The sequence below is a fragment of the Rhinoderma darwinii genome, chromosome 4 (genome assembly GCF_050947455.1).
Source record: "Rhinoderma darwinii isolate aRhiDar2 chromosome 4, aRhiDar2.hap1, whole genome shotgun sequence".
NCBI lineage: Eukaryota > Metazoa > Chordata > Amphibia > Anura > Rhinodermatidae > Rhinoderma > Rhinoderma darwinii.
Genome location: NC_134690.1, coordinates 382,054,292 through 382,070,326, shown reverse-complemented (window position 1 = coordinate 382,070,326; position 16,035 = coordinate 382,054,292). Strand labels below are relative to the sequence as shown.

The following is a 16,035-nucleotide window of genomic DNA, read 5'->3' as shown; positions in this document are numbered from 1 at the left end:
CTTTTTTTTTTTTCTCTTTAGCGTTCTACGATGGGATAATGAGACAGATGTCTCTCAACTGGAAGGACATTTTGACATTGTTATGTGTGCTGACTGGTAAGTACATAAAAAATGGTAACCGGCATAACGGGGGAAAAATAGATTTGTTGAAATAATTGCACTGCTCTGCTCTCTGACGGCTGAACAAAGTCAACAAATGAAGCACTAAACCGCCTTAACCTCAACAAATTAATATTCATCTCTATGTGACAGTCATGAGGTAGTCTTCTATCAGAGAGTAACTTCTACCACATTATTTCCTGAAGATTGATTTTGAGAAGCATTTCCATTTTGTGAAATTGCCTCTGTTTCATGCTTGACGTATCAGTAAATGGACGACTTAAGCAAATTGCAAATAATTATGGTTCAGGGAGGAACAGTCTGAAGGAAAGGGAGTTTATCAACACAAACAGCTCAATTAACTTACTTGTTACTAAATATCTGACTATTGATATTAGCGCAAGCAAGGTTGTGCATTTTTTTTTTTTTTGCATAAAAGTGATCGCCCAAATCATGTTCTGTGCGGAGACTATAGAAGATGTAACAATGTGTTGTGACACGAGCTATCTTAAGTGGGGTCCAGAATAATTCATGTATAATAAAATGTCTTTGAGTGATCCGTGGTCTTCAGTTGAATTCTAATCGCTATTTAGAGTGCTTTAAATACATACAAGGTCTTTGCCAAACTCAGGAACTTGTTCACGTCAATCGCTTGAGATCAGAGGCAAATTATATCTGATATTTCTGAAGACTGCTGAAGTTAAGTAGACAGTTATTAATGGCAAAGTAATAGGGAGGAACATTGTATCATGTTCTTTATTCTCTGTATAAATCATCCCACGACATACTGTAACATGTAATTAGGAGAACAGGTATTATTTCACGGGAGTTGACAGAAATAGCATTAATCAAGCGTTTCACCATTGTCGTCTAATTCACTGCTTGTGTTTTACGTATAGAAGTTGAAAGGTCTAGAATATTTTCAGTTTCCAATAGATTTTCATGGATGAATGTTGACCTAGGTTTTCCAGAATGAGTTTCACACATCAACGGTTTGTTGTGCCCTTTATTTTTTTTAATTAATTCACAAAAAATTAATTCTTTTTTATAAACCCGTTTTTTTAGTCTGACCTTACTCTAAATATTTTTTTTTTTAGACATATACCCAGACATATACCCATTATTATTTAACAGATGTATATATTTTTAATTTGAAATTAAATTTCAAATATTAAAATAAATCATAAAAAATAATCTTTGGAGATTCTCCTCCCTAACCATCTATAAACATTTTATAATTTTTTTGATATGGACGAGATTAACAGTGTGAAGTTTATTACTTATGATAAATCTATTTGTGTTCACATCTGTTCCGGAAAAAAACATTGAGAACTTTTTTAATATCGGGAAGGTTTATTGTTTGTAAAAAAAAAAGACAAACCTGGTTTTCCGCTAAACCGCTGATAATGTGTCCCCGAGATGCATCATCTGATTAAAATAAAGAGCTAAACAACACCATATGATTTCAGCAAGTAATTTAGTAAATGCCTTCCTCACCAAATATTAGAATGGATACTACAGGTTTCATTGCACAGATGAAGTTAATGCTCGGTAGGATTAGACCAGATTAAGTATGAAAGTCAGATCAGAGAGCTGGCGGACATGAGCAGGAGGGCAACAGTCTTCTCATAGGCTTAGACAAGGCTCACATATGGATGTTTTCCAGATTACGTGGGTGAAGCAAGGTCTTGCCAACAGATTTAGAGTTAAATTTGCTCTTCACACAAATATCAAAACAAGTCTGACATTTACCATTTTCATCCTCTCATGAAACTCACTGCGTCATCCAATTTGCATAAATAATTCACAGTACTTATTGCCAATGTCTTTTGGTATTATTATTTAACCAGTACAAAAGTGTAATACGACCATTCTGTAAAAGGTCTGCTTCCTTTCTTACAGAAATAGCGCCACGCTTGTCCATGGGTTATGCCTGGTATTGCAGTGCAGCCCCTTTTACTTGAATAAATATACACAATGTGGCAGACTTATCAGTGTTTTTACTCCAATTTTCTAGCCACTCTGCCACTTTTAGTGTGCCCTGTTGATGAATGTGGCCCTTGCTGCATGGAGAAGAGATATTGGCCCCCCAATTATTTTATCTATATTTGCTGTACAGTTTATTCCTAGTAAGAAGCCATTTTAAGCGAGGGGAGAGGTAGAGAGAGTGTATGGATTACTGTCAGGAAGTCTAAAACAAATGACTGTCCCCATCATCATTACTTTATCTCACATTAATTAAAGTTTTTTTCTGACCCTAGACAAGTGCAAAGAGATTGCGTAACTCTCATAGACTATGATAGAGAGATCTGTAGACAGGCATGGCTGGCTCACTCCAGCTTCCCCTCCTTATTGAGGTGGCCAAGCCATAAATGTCTAGGGTGAGAATACCACTTTAGACTACTGATACTGCCCCCATTATCCTTGATTGGGTCCAGAGATAACCGGGAAAGCCTAAGGCCTCATTCACACGAGTGTATCCCATTCACGCTCGTGAATCGGGTCTGTGTGTGTTGCGGTACGCATCAGTGTGCCTTGCGAGGGGCATGCGTTATTCACGCAACCGCAAAGCACATCTTTTTTAAAAAAAAATTATTTTCAACTGAATTGATGCGCTAATCACGCACCGCACACGCATGGGCATCCGTGTGCGGTGTGTGGTTTTCACGCACCCATTGACTTCAATGGGCACGTAGGTGCGTGATAACGCACCAATATAGGACATGCAGTGAGTTTCACGCAGCGACTCTCGCTGCGTGAAAAATCATGCATGTGTGAACGGCCCCATTGAAATCAATGGGTTCATGTGCTGTGCGTTGTTTCAACGCATAGCACACGGACGTGATTCACTCTCGTGTGAATGGGGCCTAACATTTCCAAAGTCTGTAGAAATAAGTAGATGCTAGATATCATCTGATGAAGGGTATCTCAAATCATTTCAAAGAAGTCGACCAGACCTTTAAATCTGGGCACAAAAAAGGCTATGTTCACACTGAGTTTTTTTGCAGGCGGAATTTCAGCCTCAAAATTGTGTTTGGAAGTTTGAGGCAGATTTTCCTCTCCCTGCACGCCGATTTTCGCTGCATTTTTCGCCCGCGGCCATTGAGCGCCGCAGGCATGAAACGCCACGAAATGCGCTTTCTCTGCCTCCCATTGATGTCAATGGGAGGTCAGAGGCGTAAACGCCCGAAGATAGGGCATATCCCTTCTTTCTCCCGTGAGACGGTTTTACCGCTCGCGGGAAAAAGACGCAGACGCCTTCCATTGAAATCAATGGGAGGCATTTTCGGGCCGTTTTTGACGAGTTTTGCGGCGCGGTTTCTGCGTAAAAAAACTTGTCAAAAAACTCAGTGTGAACATATAATAAGCCTAAACAAGTAGATGCAATTTAACTTATAAAATAGCTGATCAGTGTCCTAAATAAAATAGGGCATGAATGCTAATAATCAAATGAGGCAGTTTTTCACTTAGGCTCGGTTCACACCTGCGTTTGGCTTTCCTTTGTTCTGCTCTGTCAGAGGAGCAGAACAGCAGAAATACCAGAACAACCGATTCCGTTGCACAAGGGACACCACCGGCGGCAAGCAGAGCCCATTCACTTCTTTAATGGTTTCCATCGTGGTGTCAGTGGTTTTACGGTGCTGCGCTATTGTTTGCGGTATTGTTGGCCAGATGTGCTGAGGAGGCCCCAACGCAGATATAAACGAGGCCTTATTGATTCATTTTGGCCATCCTGTAATGCCAAGAGACCATGTGACTATGATAAATGAGATGCCCTAGGACTCCTTCAAAACTGCTTCTGAGAGAATCTTGATTCTCTTGGTTAGTTGGCAGTGGTAAAGAGAAGTAAGCCATGACCTACTCTTTATAGCATATGTGTTTTCCTTTTTTCTGCCCTCCCTAATAAGAAAACTGGCTGTTTCTTTATTGCTATTGGGGTATCCTACAAAGCCCTAATTTTAAGCGGTCTGTCCTGGTAAAGGCAGAGCAGAAGTCCCCAACCTTTTGTACCTTATGAGCCATCATCAATTTAGACTGATTGTCTGGAGCTTACTCAACTCAAAAATGTAGGAGAGAACTTGGAAAATTAATAAAACCTGAAGATTTTCAGATAAATATTTCGGTTTGACACTGTTCGAGGGTTAGGATGTGTCTAAAACATTGTCAATGTGGATGTCGTATAGTAGCCAGTGCATATGGAGTTAACTCATGGGAAGCCGCATGTGGTTCCCGAGCCACTTGTTGAGGACCACTGCTGTAGAGATTATACATTAATACATCGTTTTGCCCATTTTAAGGATTTTATATAATGTTTATTTTTATTTTTCTGTTTTGGGTTGGACATTCCTATATGTAGTACAGAGAGATTTCGATTCTACGGAGGTATATATTTTCTCTCAGCCGGCAAACCACTTTCTTTAGGAAACTGCCTAAGCAGCCTTAGTGCCAGCTCGTATATTAGGTGCCTGATTAAATTCTTTATTATTTTTTTTTCCAGCAAGGGTGGTATTGTCTGACTGTCTGAATAGTGAGCCAGTTTTACAGTCTGCGCTCATTTACATGAAAACAAGGTCTATTCACAAAGCCACTGTACAAAAAAAAAAGCAGATTGAGGTTCATGTATATACATGATTACATTCATATATTTCCATGTTTACCTGCACAAATACTTGTAAGACTTGAGTACTCTTTTCAAGAAGTTATTTACAACCACGGATACACTTACAGTTACATTGGTAAAATACGTCAGGTTTATTATGTTTCCTATGCTTATGTTATCAGTGCTGGTATAACGGCATAAGAGCTCGTTTCAAAAAGAGGTGTAGATCTGTCCTAGAACCGCTTCCAGTCTGCAATGAATGACAATTGTGTTAAGCATTGGAAAGATACACTGTATGGGCGGATGTGAAGAAAACTCGGTGACAAGAATAAGTGCAGTCACCAAAGCAGACAGAGGAAAGGGAATAGACTTTTGATGGGCGGTAAGAGATACTTACCCTCTCTATGAAAACTATGTATCTGCCCTTTTATCAAGATATATATATATATATATATATATATATATATATATATATATATATATAAAAAATATATAGACAATAGTGTTTGGACACCTGCGGATTACACCTACAGGAGATTTTATGAATCCCATTCTAAATCCATAGGCATTAATAGGGAGTTGGTTTCGCTTTGTAAAACATCCTCCACTCTGCTGGGAAGGCTTTCTACAAGAATTTGAAGTGTGTCTGTGGCAATTTTTGCCCATTCACCCAGAAGAGCATTTGTGGGGTCAGACACTGACGTTGGATGAGAAGGCCTGGCCCGCAATCTCCATTTTAGTTCTTTCCAAAGGTGTTGGATGGGTCTGAGGTCAGGGCTCTGTTGGGGCCATTCAAGTTCTTCCACACCAAACTAGTCCACCCCACCATGTCTTTATTGACCTTGCTTTGTGCACTGGGGCACAGCCATGCTGGAACAGAAAAAGGCCGAACCACAAACTGTTCCCACAAAGTTGAAAGCTACAAATGTCCAAAATGTCTTGGTATGCTGAAGGATTAAGATTTCCCTTCTCTAGAACTAAGGGACCTAGGCCGACCCCTGAAAAACAGCCCATAGCATTATCCCTCCTCCACCAAACTTTACAGTTGGTACAATGCAGTCGGGCAGGTAACATTCTCCTGGCATTCACCAAACCCAGACGCATCCATCGGACTGCCAAATAGAGAAGCGTGATTCATCACTCTACAGAACATGTTTCCACTACTCCAGAATCCAGTGGCGGCTTTACACCCCTCCATCCGACGCTTGGAATTATGCTTATTGATGTAAGGCTGGCATGAAGCTGCTCGGCCATGGAAACCCATACCATGAAGCACCGAGGGCACAGTTTATCTGCTGAAGTTAATACAAGAGGAGGTTTGGACTCGGTAATTATTGAGTCAGCAGAGCGTTGGCGACTTTTTTGCACTATGCACCTAAGCACACGGCGACCTCGCTCTGTAATTTTACGTGGTCTCCACTATGTGGCTGAGTTGCTGTGGTTCCTAAACTCTTCCACTTTACAATATTACCACTCACCGTTGATCAGGAAAATCCAGGAGGGAAGACATTTCTCAAACGGAATTGTTACACCGGTGATGTCCTATTACAGGACCACGCTGGAATTCAGTGATTTCTTTACAAGGACCCATTCTATCACAAATGTTTGTAAAGGCGACTACATGGCGAGGTGCTGGATTTTATTCACCTGTGGATAATTTTTATTCACCTGAATTCAATGATTAAGAGGTGTGACCCAATAATTTTGTCCATTTAGTGTGTGTGTATATATATATATATGTGTGTGTGTGTGTGTGTACGTATGTACGTACGTTTCTTCAGATGCCTAATGAAGACCTATCATATTTTCAAGACTATTTTACTTCTCTTACCAAGAGCAATAAAACTTTTTTATGAAAAGCTGTTATGTGGGTGGGCACGAGAACTTGTCTGTTGGAAAGTAATTCACAAACAATCTATGCAGTGTGTCGGGAAGTGTTTTTTAGACCTGAATGGGTGGTAAATAGAAACCAGACTAAAATATCCCTTTATAGATCTGTGTTGCAAGTTATTTCAGATAAGACCATTAAGCACGTGGTAAATCATAGACCATTCACTCTCTAGTAGGAATAAGTAGAGCACTCAAAGATGGCCATCAAATATTTCTAAGTTGATGATATTTCTCCTTCAAATTCATAACCAGATGCTCCTGTGGGTAGTAAAAAAATAAGAGATGCAAAGGCAATCAACTGCTGGGTTCACCGAAAATGCTTATATAGCGCCAACATATACAGTATCACTATACAGAGATATTCATAGTACACATAAGTCCATCACTCGCAATTCAATTTCCCTATCTCAAACACACTAGGGCCAATTTCAAAGGAAGCCAGTATGTTTTTGAAGTGAGGGAGGAAACTGAAGTACCCAGAGGAAACTTACGCAAACTCAGAGAACCTACAAATTTCAAGCAAATGTTTCCCTATGTTGGATTTGAATCCTGGACTCGAAGGCTGCAAGGCAACGTGCCGCCCAGCATACTTTTATTAGTAATAGTCATCAAATGTATTTTCTTTTAACACAATTTTTAAAGGTTTTATTCAAGTGAACCATTGGTCTGGTAAAAGATACTACTGGCCACTTTCTTAGGTTAAAAAATGTGACCTTCGATCCTCCATGGGTATCCCAGTCTGCAAAGCAGCTGACTGGAACTGACGCATCCAGGACTTTGTACACGTGTGATTAGACCTTCACAGTGGCTTAAAATTAATATCCACCTTCTAACAGCAGGTCCAACATGTGCTGATTCATTTATAAGGCCATATTCACACAAACATATTTCACGTCCGCGTACTGTCCATTTAAATAACTGACAGCACACTGACCAATGCAATTCAATGGGGCTATTCACACATTCGTATTCTTTCACGGAACGTGTGTCCGTTGCGTGAAACCCACCGCATTTCCTATTCTGGTCTGTTTTTGTACTCCTTGAAGTTTCGCTCATTGAAGTCTATGAATGTGTGAGAAACACGGATGGCACAGGGACGACATGGCATAGACATGAGATGGATATGCGATAGATATGAGATAGATAGATAGATAGATAGATAGATAGATAGCAGACAAAAAATGGCGACAGTACCCTGCGACACTAATGCCACCTAAACCACTAAATATAAATAAATATGCACTAAAGCTAAATCTACTTACAAATAGGGAGGTTCTTAGTGCACATTTTGATCAAAAAGTGTTAGCCCACCTGCCACGACAAGGCAACCTCTGTAAGGTGGGAACCTACGCTGCACATACACCCAGAACTGGGACTAAGCCTACATATATACCTGGGGATGGTAGGATCCAGCATTGAACTGATTAAAATCACCCAGGGCAAAATGGGAGGAGTGCAAGAACAACAAGTGGAGGCAGTCACTAACCCCACATATATGGATCCCATAAACGATGATAGATAGATAGATAGATAGATAGATAGATAGATAGATAGATAGATAGATAGATAGATATGAGAGCAGATAGATAGATAGATAGATAGATAGATAGATAGATAGATAGATAGATAGATAGATAGATAGATAGATAGATAGATAGATATGAGAGCAGATATGAGAGCAGATAGATAGATTAGATAGATATGAGAGCAGATAGATAGATAGATAGATAGATAGATAGATAGATAGATATGAGAGCAGATAGATAGATATGAGAGCAGATAGATAGATATGAGAGCAGATAGATAGATATGAGAGCAGATAGATAGATAGATATGAGAGCAGATATGAGAGTAGATAGATAGATAGATATGAGAGCAGATAGATAGATAGATAGATAGATATATATGAGAGCAGATAGATAGATAGATATGAGAGAGATAAGATAGATATATAGATAGATATGAGAGCAGATATGAGAGTAGATAGATAGATAGATATGAGAGCAGATAGATAGATAGATAGATATGAGAGCAGATAGATAGATAGATAGATAGATAGATAGATAGATAGATAGATAGATATGAGAGAGATAAGATAGATATATCAATATGAGAGATAAGATAGATATATAGATAGATAGATATGAGAGAGATAAGATAGATAGATATGAGAGAGATAAGATAGATAGATATGAGAGAGATAAGATAGATATAAGATTAGAGAGAGAGATCAAATAGATTTATTCGCATGTCTTTCATAAAACTTCTCGACCGACATACTGACATTAGCATAAGAAGTCATGACCCCTGAGGTTCTGAATAAGCCGTATTATGACCTAGTAGCTAGATCCTTAACTATTTTCATCTTTTACCTCACCGCCGTTGTTATTGAGCAGCTGTGCTGAGGCTTCTTGAATTACTTCTGAGTCTTTCATCCAATTTGTCTGCTGGGGATATTGCTGACTTGACTTGTCTTTCCGGGTGTTGTTTTATTTAACGCTCCTCTCAATCTTAGTTCTTAGCTGAGACTTGTCTCCTTTTCACTTCACCTCTGCACTTTGTGATGAAGGCTTTGTGTTCCTACCATTCATAATGATAACCAACAGATTTTTCATCTTCCAGGCACGTTACTCCAGCGCATCAAATCTCCTTACAGTCACTTGTGCCGTTATATAATGCTCTTGTACACTTAACCTGATTCATACATCAAGAGTTTAACCTAATGCTGCCCTAAAGCCATGCACCCTGCTTACTTGTAAACCTAAATACATTTATGTAAGATTTATTGGACGACACTCATTTTCTTTTTAAAATGTGAAAATTTATAAAAATTTCCACCAAGAATCAAAAATTACTTTGGTTGTCCTCTTCTGTCAAGTTGTTAAAAATATATTCAGCTAGTTTTCAGTTCTTGCTTCTGCTACTTACCATTTTAAAAGAGGTTTTCTAGTTTTGACATCCACTATACCTATATTCTGATGGGGCATATTGATATAATAGAGGGGGATCTCCAGCTCTGGACTCTTCTCTATTATTGAGGGTAGAGGTCTGTTGCAAATACCAGCTCTTCCTCTGGAGGACCCAGCTCTTCTACACAATGCTTGATTTCTCCTGCAGTGACGGGCCAGTGACTTCCCCTGGCGTTAGCGGATGATGATGGTGGTGTTGCTCCCAGTATAAAGATCAGGAAATAAATATTGTACTAACGGGCTGTCTGATAACGCCTTAAAAGGGACTAAATAGCAGCCATTACAGTCTCCATAGTGGTTGATACAAATCTTTCGCAACAATTGTGATTCTCTAATTAACCAAGGATCTGCGTGACAACCATTTCAGAACCTATTTCCATTTCTCTCTTTTTGAAAACTTAGAGAAACGGAGAGAAAAACAATTGAATAGAATATTTAAAAACTTGACCAGGAGGGACCTAATGTTTCTCAAGGATTTACAATTACGAGGGCTGTTTTTATTATGGGGCAAATGCCCATTGGGTCGTTTATGTAACTTTTTGTTTAGCGGATGCCTTGATATTAATTTGAAACTAATTGAATTGTTAAATGCCTCATTATTACTGCTTAATTATAGATGTTTTAATATCTGTCTTTGTTTTATCATTACAATGTCAAAACCCCATAGTAATCCACAATGTGTTCTTTTCTGAATGTCAGCCTGTTTCTGGACCAGTACAGAGCTTGCCTTGTTGATGCAATAAAGAGATTACTCCAGCCCAGTGTAAGTATGTTTCTATTTTCTCCTGATCACTGGCTTCCGAATAATTAGTCTCTGCACAATGATTGAGAAAGTAATGGAATGGCAGGATTAATGTCATGTAATACTGTAATACTTATTATGTCCAACTTCAATTGAGTCTTCTAATCTATCAGATTCTTTCCTAATCATAAACTAGGGAAACTTCTTCTACTTGGCCTTCTGATAAAGCTCACAGTGGGTAGCAAAATAAATGAAACTGCTTCAAAGATAGAATTTTTTTTTTTTTTTATCAAACGTTTTGTAGAGTATCTTTCTTTGATAATGCTGGATTTGTGTTAAAGTCAAAGCAAGATGGGGAAAGTTATTTCTTTTTTTTTTTTGTGTGTGTTAGATCTGACTCGTGTGCTATGTAGTATATTTTCACAAAACATTTTAAAGGGTTGTGCTGATCAAAAATACATTTAAAGGGGTTGTCCCATCAGGACAAGCCTGTCAATATGCCCAGTGGCTCTTGTAGACTGTATTTGAATGGCCAAAATTTCATATAACATTTTTCCTGCTGAAAGGGCAATGTCACGCTAGCTGCACCAAACTGATGATTTTTCCAGGGTCTCGTCAGCCGGACCTACTTTGGTCAGCTGACCACCGCACCGGCTCACATATAAAATGAGTTATCCTTGATGAGACAATGCCTTTTAACTGGACTTTTTATACATTTTGAGAAGCCAAACAGGTTTCAAGGTGACCATAGCAAAATGTGACACATATACTAATGAACATTTGTGGGCGGAGCCCTTTCTACAGCTTTGCCCCTCCCCCTATTCTTGCCTTCTTGAAGCAATAAGTAGCTATCGAGATCTCATGTGTAAGAAGGTGCCGATCACATTACAGTGTCAGTAGCCTGAGCTTAGTCCCAAGTAGTGATCGTGTATTGTAGCTCTCCTAACCCTCATTGTAAAATTCTACTTTATGTGAAATTTATAGAAGTAGAGTCATAGCTAGGCCTTCCTTCACTAGGGGGCAGAGATTTAGACATCTAGCCCTGTATCTTAATCCCCTGGCAAAGTGGATTTTGGGCACCCCCTGGCAAAAAGCAATGTAGGCATTCCCTAGCTTCTCCCTCATAGAAGGACCACTATCAACAAAAGCTTAGTCCTCGTTCACATCAGCGTCGGGTTCCATTCATGTGTTCCATTAGAACTTTCCGTCGGAGGAACCCATGAACGGAAAGACAAACTGAAACCATGGCTTCTGTTTGCATTACCATTGATTTCAATCGTAATGCTTGAGTTGGAAATGGTTTCTGTTTGTCTTCATTTCGTAATTTTTCTGTCTTTTTAGCAGGAAACAATATCATAGTCGACTGTGTTATTGTTTCCGCAAAAAAATGGAAACCTTATGGAACGGAGACAAGCGGAAACTATTTGCCCCTGCCCCAATTGGCATCTCGCATTTCAGCAGGCCTCAGTGGCTTTCATCCAGCTCGGCTATCAATCAGCCTTCTCAGCAGCTTCCGCGCCACTTGGCTCTGCACGCCTTAAACGCTGTAAATCCAGGTGGCTAACAACTGTGGCAATTCCAGCCATATACTAGTCCTTCTCAATGAATTAGAATATCATTAAAAAGTTAATTTATTTCAGTAATTCAATTCAAAAAGTGAAACTCCTATTATATAGATTCGTTACACACAGAGTGATCTATTTCCAGCATTTGTTTCTTTTAATGTTGATGATTATGGTAACAGTTAATAAAAACCTCAGAAAATTTGAATATTGGGTAAAAGTTGAAGATTGTAGCCTGATGGTGTGACACTCTAATCAGCAAATCAACACAAAATACCTACAAAAGTTTCCTAAGACTTTACAAGGACTGGTCTGTTGCCCAGTGGTCCAAAGTCCTGTTTTCAGATGAAAGTAAGTTTTGCATTTCATTTGGAAATCAAGGTCCCGGAGTCTGGAAGAAGAGTGGAGAGGCGTCAATCCAAGTTGCTTGCGGTCCAGTGTAAAGTTTCCACAGTCAGTGATGGTTTGGGGGCCATGTCATCTGCTGGTGTTGGTCCACTGTGTTATATCGAGTCCAGTCAGCGCAGCGTCTAGCAGGACATTTCCTAGCACTTCATGCTTCCCTCTGCTGACAAGCTTTATGGAGATGCTCATCTCATTTTCCAGCAGGACTTGGCACCTGCCCACACTGCCAAAAGTACCAATACCTGGTGTAAACACCTCAGCAGTGCCACAGGCTGATCGCCTCCATGCCACGCCGCATTGATAACACCTCAGCAGTGCCACAGGCTGATCGCCTCCATGCCACGCCGCATTGATAACACCTCAGCAGTGCCACAGGCTGATCGCCTCCATGTCACGCTGCATTGATGCAGTAATTTATGCAAAAGGAGCCCGGACCAAGTATTGAGGGCAGATACTGTACAGACTTTTCAGTAGGACAACATTTCGGTATTAAAAATAATTTTTGAAATTGGGCTTATATAATATTCTAATTTTCTGGCATACTAAACTTTGGGTTTCCATTAACTGTTACCATAATCATCAACATTAAAGAAAAAAATGCTGTAAATAGATCACTCTGTGTGTAATGAATCTATAGAATATTTTATATTTTGTTTCACCTTTTGAATTGAAGTACTGAAATAAATTAACTTTTTGATGATGTTCTAATTCATTGAGAAGGACCAGTATATTAGGGACAACAGACTGTCTTTCGAGTACACTGTTCCCACTCCGCAGCAAAGGGGGTCTCTCTGTTCACCGAACTGTTCACCCAGCCTTTTGCGCCAACAATCCCACCCATTTATACTCTTGGTGAAGCTTCATCCTCCTCTCCCAGAAGCGCGACTATGTGCCTATGCCTGCACGTCTTGAAGGCATTACACCACAGTGCCTCAAAATTCCCACAGTATGGCTCCCGGGAATGACACTGCCTCAAATCCATAATGCCCATTATACGAAGAGGTCACCATGTAAATAAAGATTGTCGTACCAAGGCAAGTCATCGCTACCCGTCACGCCAAAACACACACAGGCACATGAATACAATTCAAATACAAGTTTTACCCCTCTTACAGGAGCATGACACACGTATTCAAAGAACAGTAAATGTGAGAATCCTTGTGTCATGCACCGCCCCCTCAAGAACTACACTAGGCATAACACGGAGTGTTCCTTTAATCAATTGCATGTTTCCCACACGTTATGTTGGAGTATCTGTACTAAGCACAAGGTGGGGAATATAAACATGTCACTCTCTTGTTTTTGGCACGCTCCGAATCAGTTGCTAATCAAAGAATGACTGCCGCAAACACCAGGTTTGAATGCTATCACTTATAGTCCGTTTCAGATTGATTCGCCAGTTTACATAAGACTTTTGTGAGTCAATACTTGAATAAAAAATGTTAACAATAGAAAAACAAACATTGCTTGAGATGTTACTTTATATGGATACAGCATTATAATACATTTGGCATGTGTGTGAATCCAGGGTTAGGGAAGACGCACCTTAAATATCTTTATCTGGTGTTTGCAGAGACATGGCTTAAGTTTTAATGGATTATTTAATGCACAGATTACCCCCCACTGTATTCTTTAGCACTTTGTTCCATCTTGTATCAAAGCGTACGGCCGTGTTTATTCCTGCTTGTGCCAGCGCTGAAGTTTGTGTTTAGAGTACACATCGCGAAAAACAAAAAGTGTGAGTGTACCTAAAAAGCTTTTATTAATATGAAAATTATTCTAGTCTATGTGGCTGAACTGCCATCGTGCTACTTTCCGGAACCAATATGGATTAGCCATAGTGCATTGTCCAGTCTGCTAGAAACTGACCCTGTAGCTTCCATCTTTAGAAGGTAGCATTGGTTTCTAGGCCACAAACACTAGCTGATTTAGAGCTGCTGCTGTCAAAAAATGTACAGCTGCCATGGGAATATATAATGAAGATAAATGTGTCTGGTATGCTATGAGTTGTACCAAGTTGATGCGGTTGATCTGCAATATGTGACACAGTCCATGGACAAGAGTGGCGCTGTTTATGGGGGGAAAAATGCACACCCTTTTACTAATCTTTATTGGGATGTTGTGGTAGAGTGCCGCGCCATCACTGCACATGCAGTTTTTGCAGCGGTACCTTAATGGTGTTACCCTCTACATCCTTTGTGATTGTTCTTGAAGAGCTTTCTCCTGTGCTCACTGCTGTCCCCTGCTGAGTTCATTACCTTTGCGTAAAAAGGCCAAAGCTGTAAAAGAAGGGCGATGACATCTGTTCTACACACATTTACCCGCTTGCTCTGAAAAACTCAGTAGAACTTCTTTACTCTGCCAACCCAAACTACTAAAAAACTTCATCCCATGGGCATCAAGAATTATGATCGGGCAGGGTAAGACACTTTAAAGGTATGACTAGCATTGCACTGATTGCATCACACAGTCTATACATATTGTGGAAAAATCCGTCAAGCGGTTATGTGAGGACCGAAAAGTATTAACAGTGTACTTACTGTAGTATGCGAGAACACTCGCTAATATACATTCCGGTCCCCCGTCTCGCTGATTATGAGATTTTAATAGATTTCTATAGCGCTGACGGGGAACCGGAAGTCTAGTTGCACAGTCTTTCTTCAGAACGACAAGACTCTTCATCATGTGACCGGTCCCGCTGTACTCTATATAATCACTGTACTACTGCTACAACGAGTACATAGAGTACAGTGGGGCCGGTCACATGACGAAGAGTCGTGTCATCATGAAGGAAGACCGTGCAGCTACACTTTCGTTCCCCCGCCAGCGCTATAAAAAATCTATTAAAATCTCAGAATCAGCGCGACGGGGGACCAGGATGTATATTAGCGAGTGTACTCACATACTGCAGTGAGTACACTGCTAATAATTTTCGATCCCCACATAACACCTTGAAAGCATGGTATAGGGAACACAGTCAGTTGCTAGCCATTTATTTATGAGGATATTAGGCAGCGTTAATGTATTTTTGAGAATGAAATTATACTCGCGGGAGGTATTTAAGGGTACAGCCGCAGGATCAGCAACAGGTTGGGAGAAAGGGAATTCTAGGAAAAGTGGATGGTACTGTGAAAGGGCCGTGCGTTGCCTGATTTGTTTTCACAATTCTCACCACCTGTGAAGCTGTTCTGATAGAACACAGGTTTTCACTTTAACTTTGAGATGAAAGGCGTGCTGGTGGTTATGCCTTCAGTATGCTGCAATGTGCTGCTAAAGTATTTCCCTGCTGTTCTCCATGAATTGATTGTGAGTTTATTTCTCATCATGCCATAACTCTCTGCAGCATTTCACGGATAGACTTTGAGTTTTTAATACACAGCAATGCTCACTACCTGAGAGACAGTTCCGATGGGACACTGAGTTCATCTTCAGCTTCAGACTGGAAAATAAAAGATTTTCCTCGGTGACGCAGGTTAGGTTTTCATTCTTAAGCTTTGTCAGGTTATGTATCGCGGCTTTGCTCTGTGAAATGGCCCCGATTCTTATATTCTTCACTAACGTATTACTAACATTATTACACATTTAGAAACATCCGCTGTGTTTATTTGCTTGCAGAGTTTTCAGCGAGGTATCTGTCACACAGGAAATGTTTGTCTACGCGTTAAATCTGTTCTTAGCGTCTCCTTGTTGAGGGTTTATACTTTTGATTTAACTCTTTGAAGGTAACGATTCTCCTTGCGGAGATCCAGCTGATGTAGGGAGTCTTAC

General features: G+C 40.0%; 1 protein-coding gene across 1 annotated transcript in view; it reads left to right on the top strand.

The window, feature by feature from the left end:
• CAMKMT (calmodulin-lysine N-methyltransferase) overlaps positions 1–16,035 on the top strand; it is a 330,489-nt gene that overhangs the window by 287,531 nt on the left and 26,923 nt on the right. The window contains exons 8-9 of the mRNA XM_075863224.1: positions 22–96; positions 10,258–10,321. Of these exons, the coding sequence (XP_075719339.1) occupies positions 22–96; positions 10,258–10,321 (139 nt within the window). The remainder of the gene's footprint in view (positions 1–21; positions 97–10,257; positions 10,322–16,035) is intronic.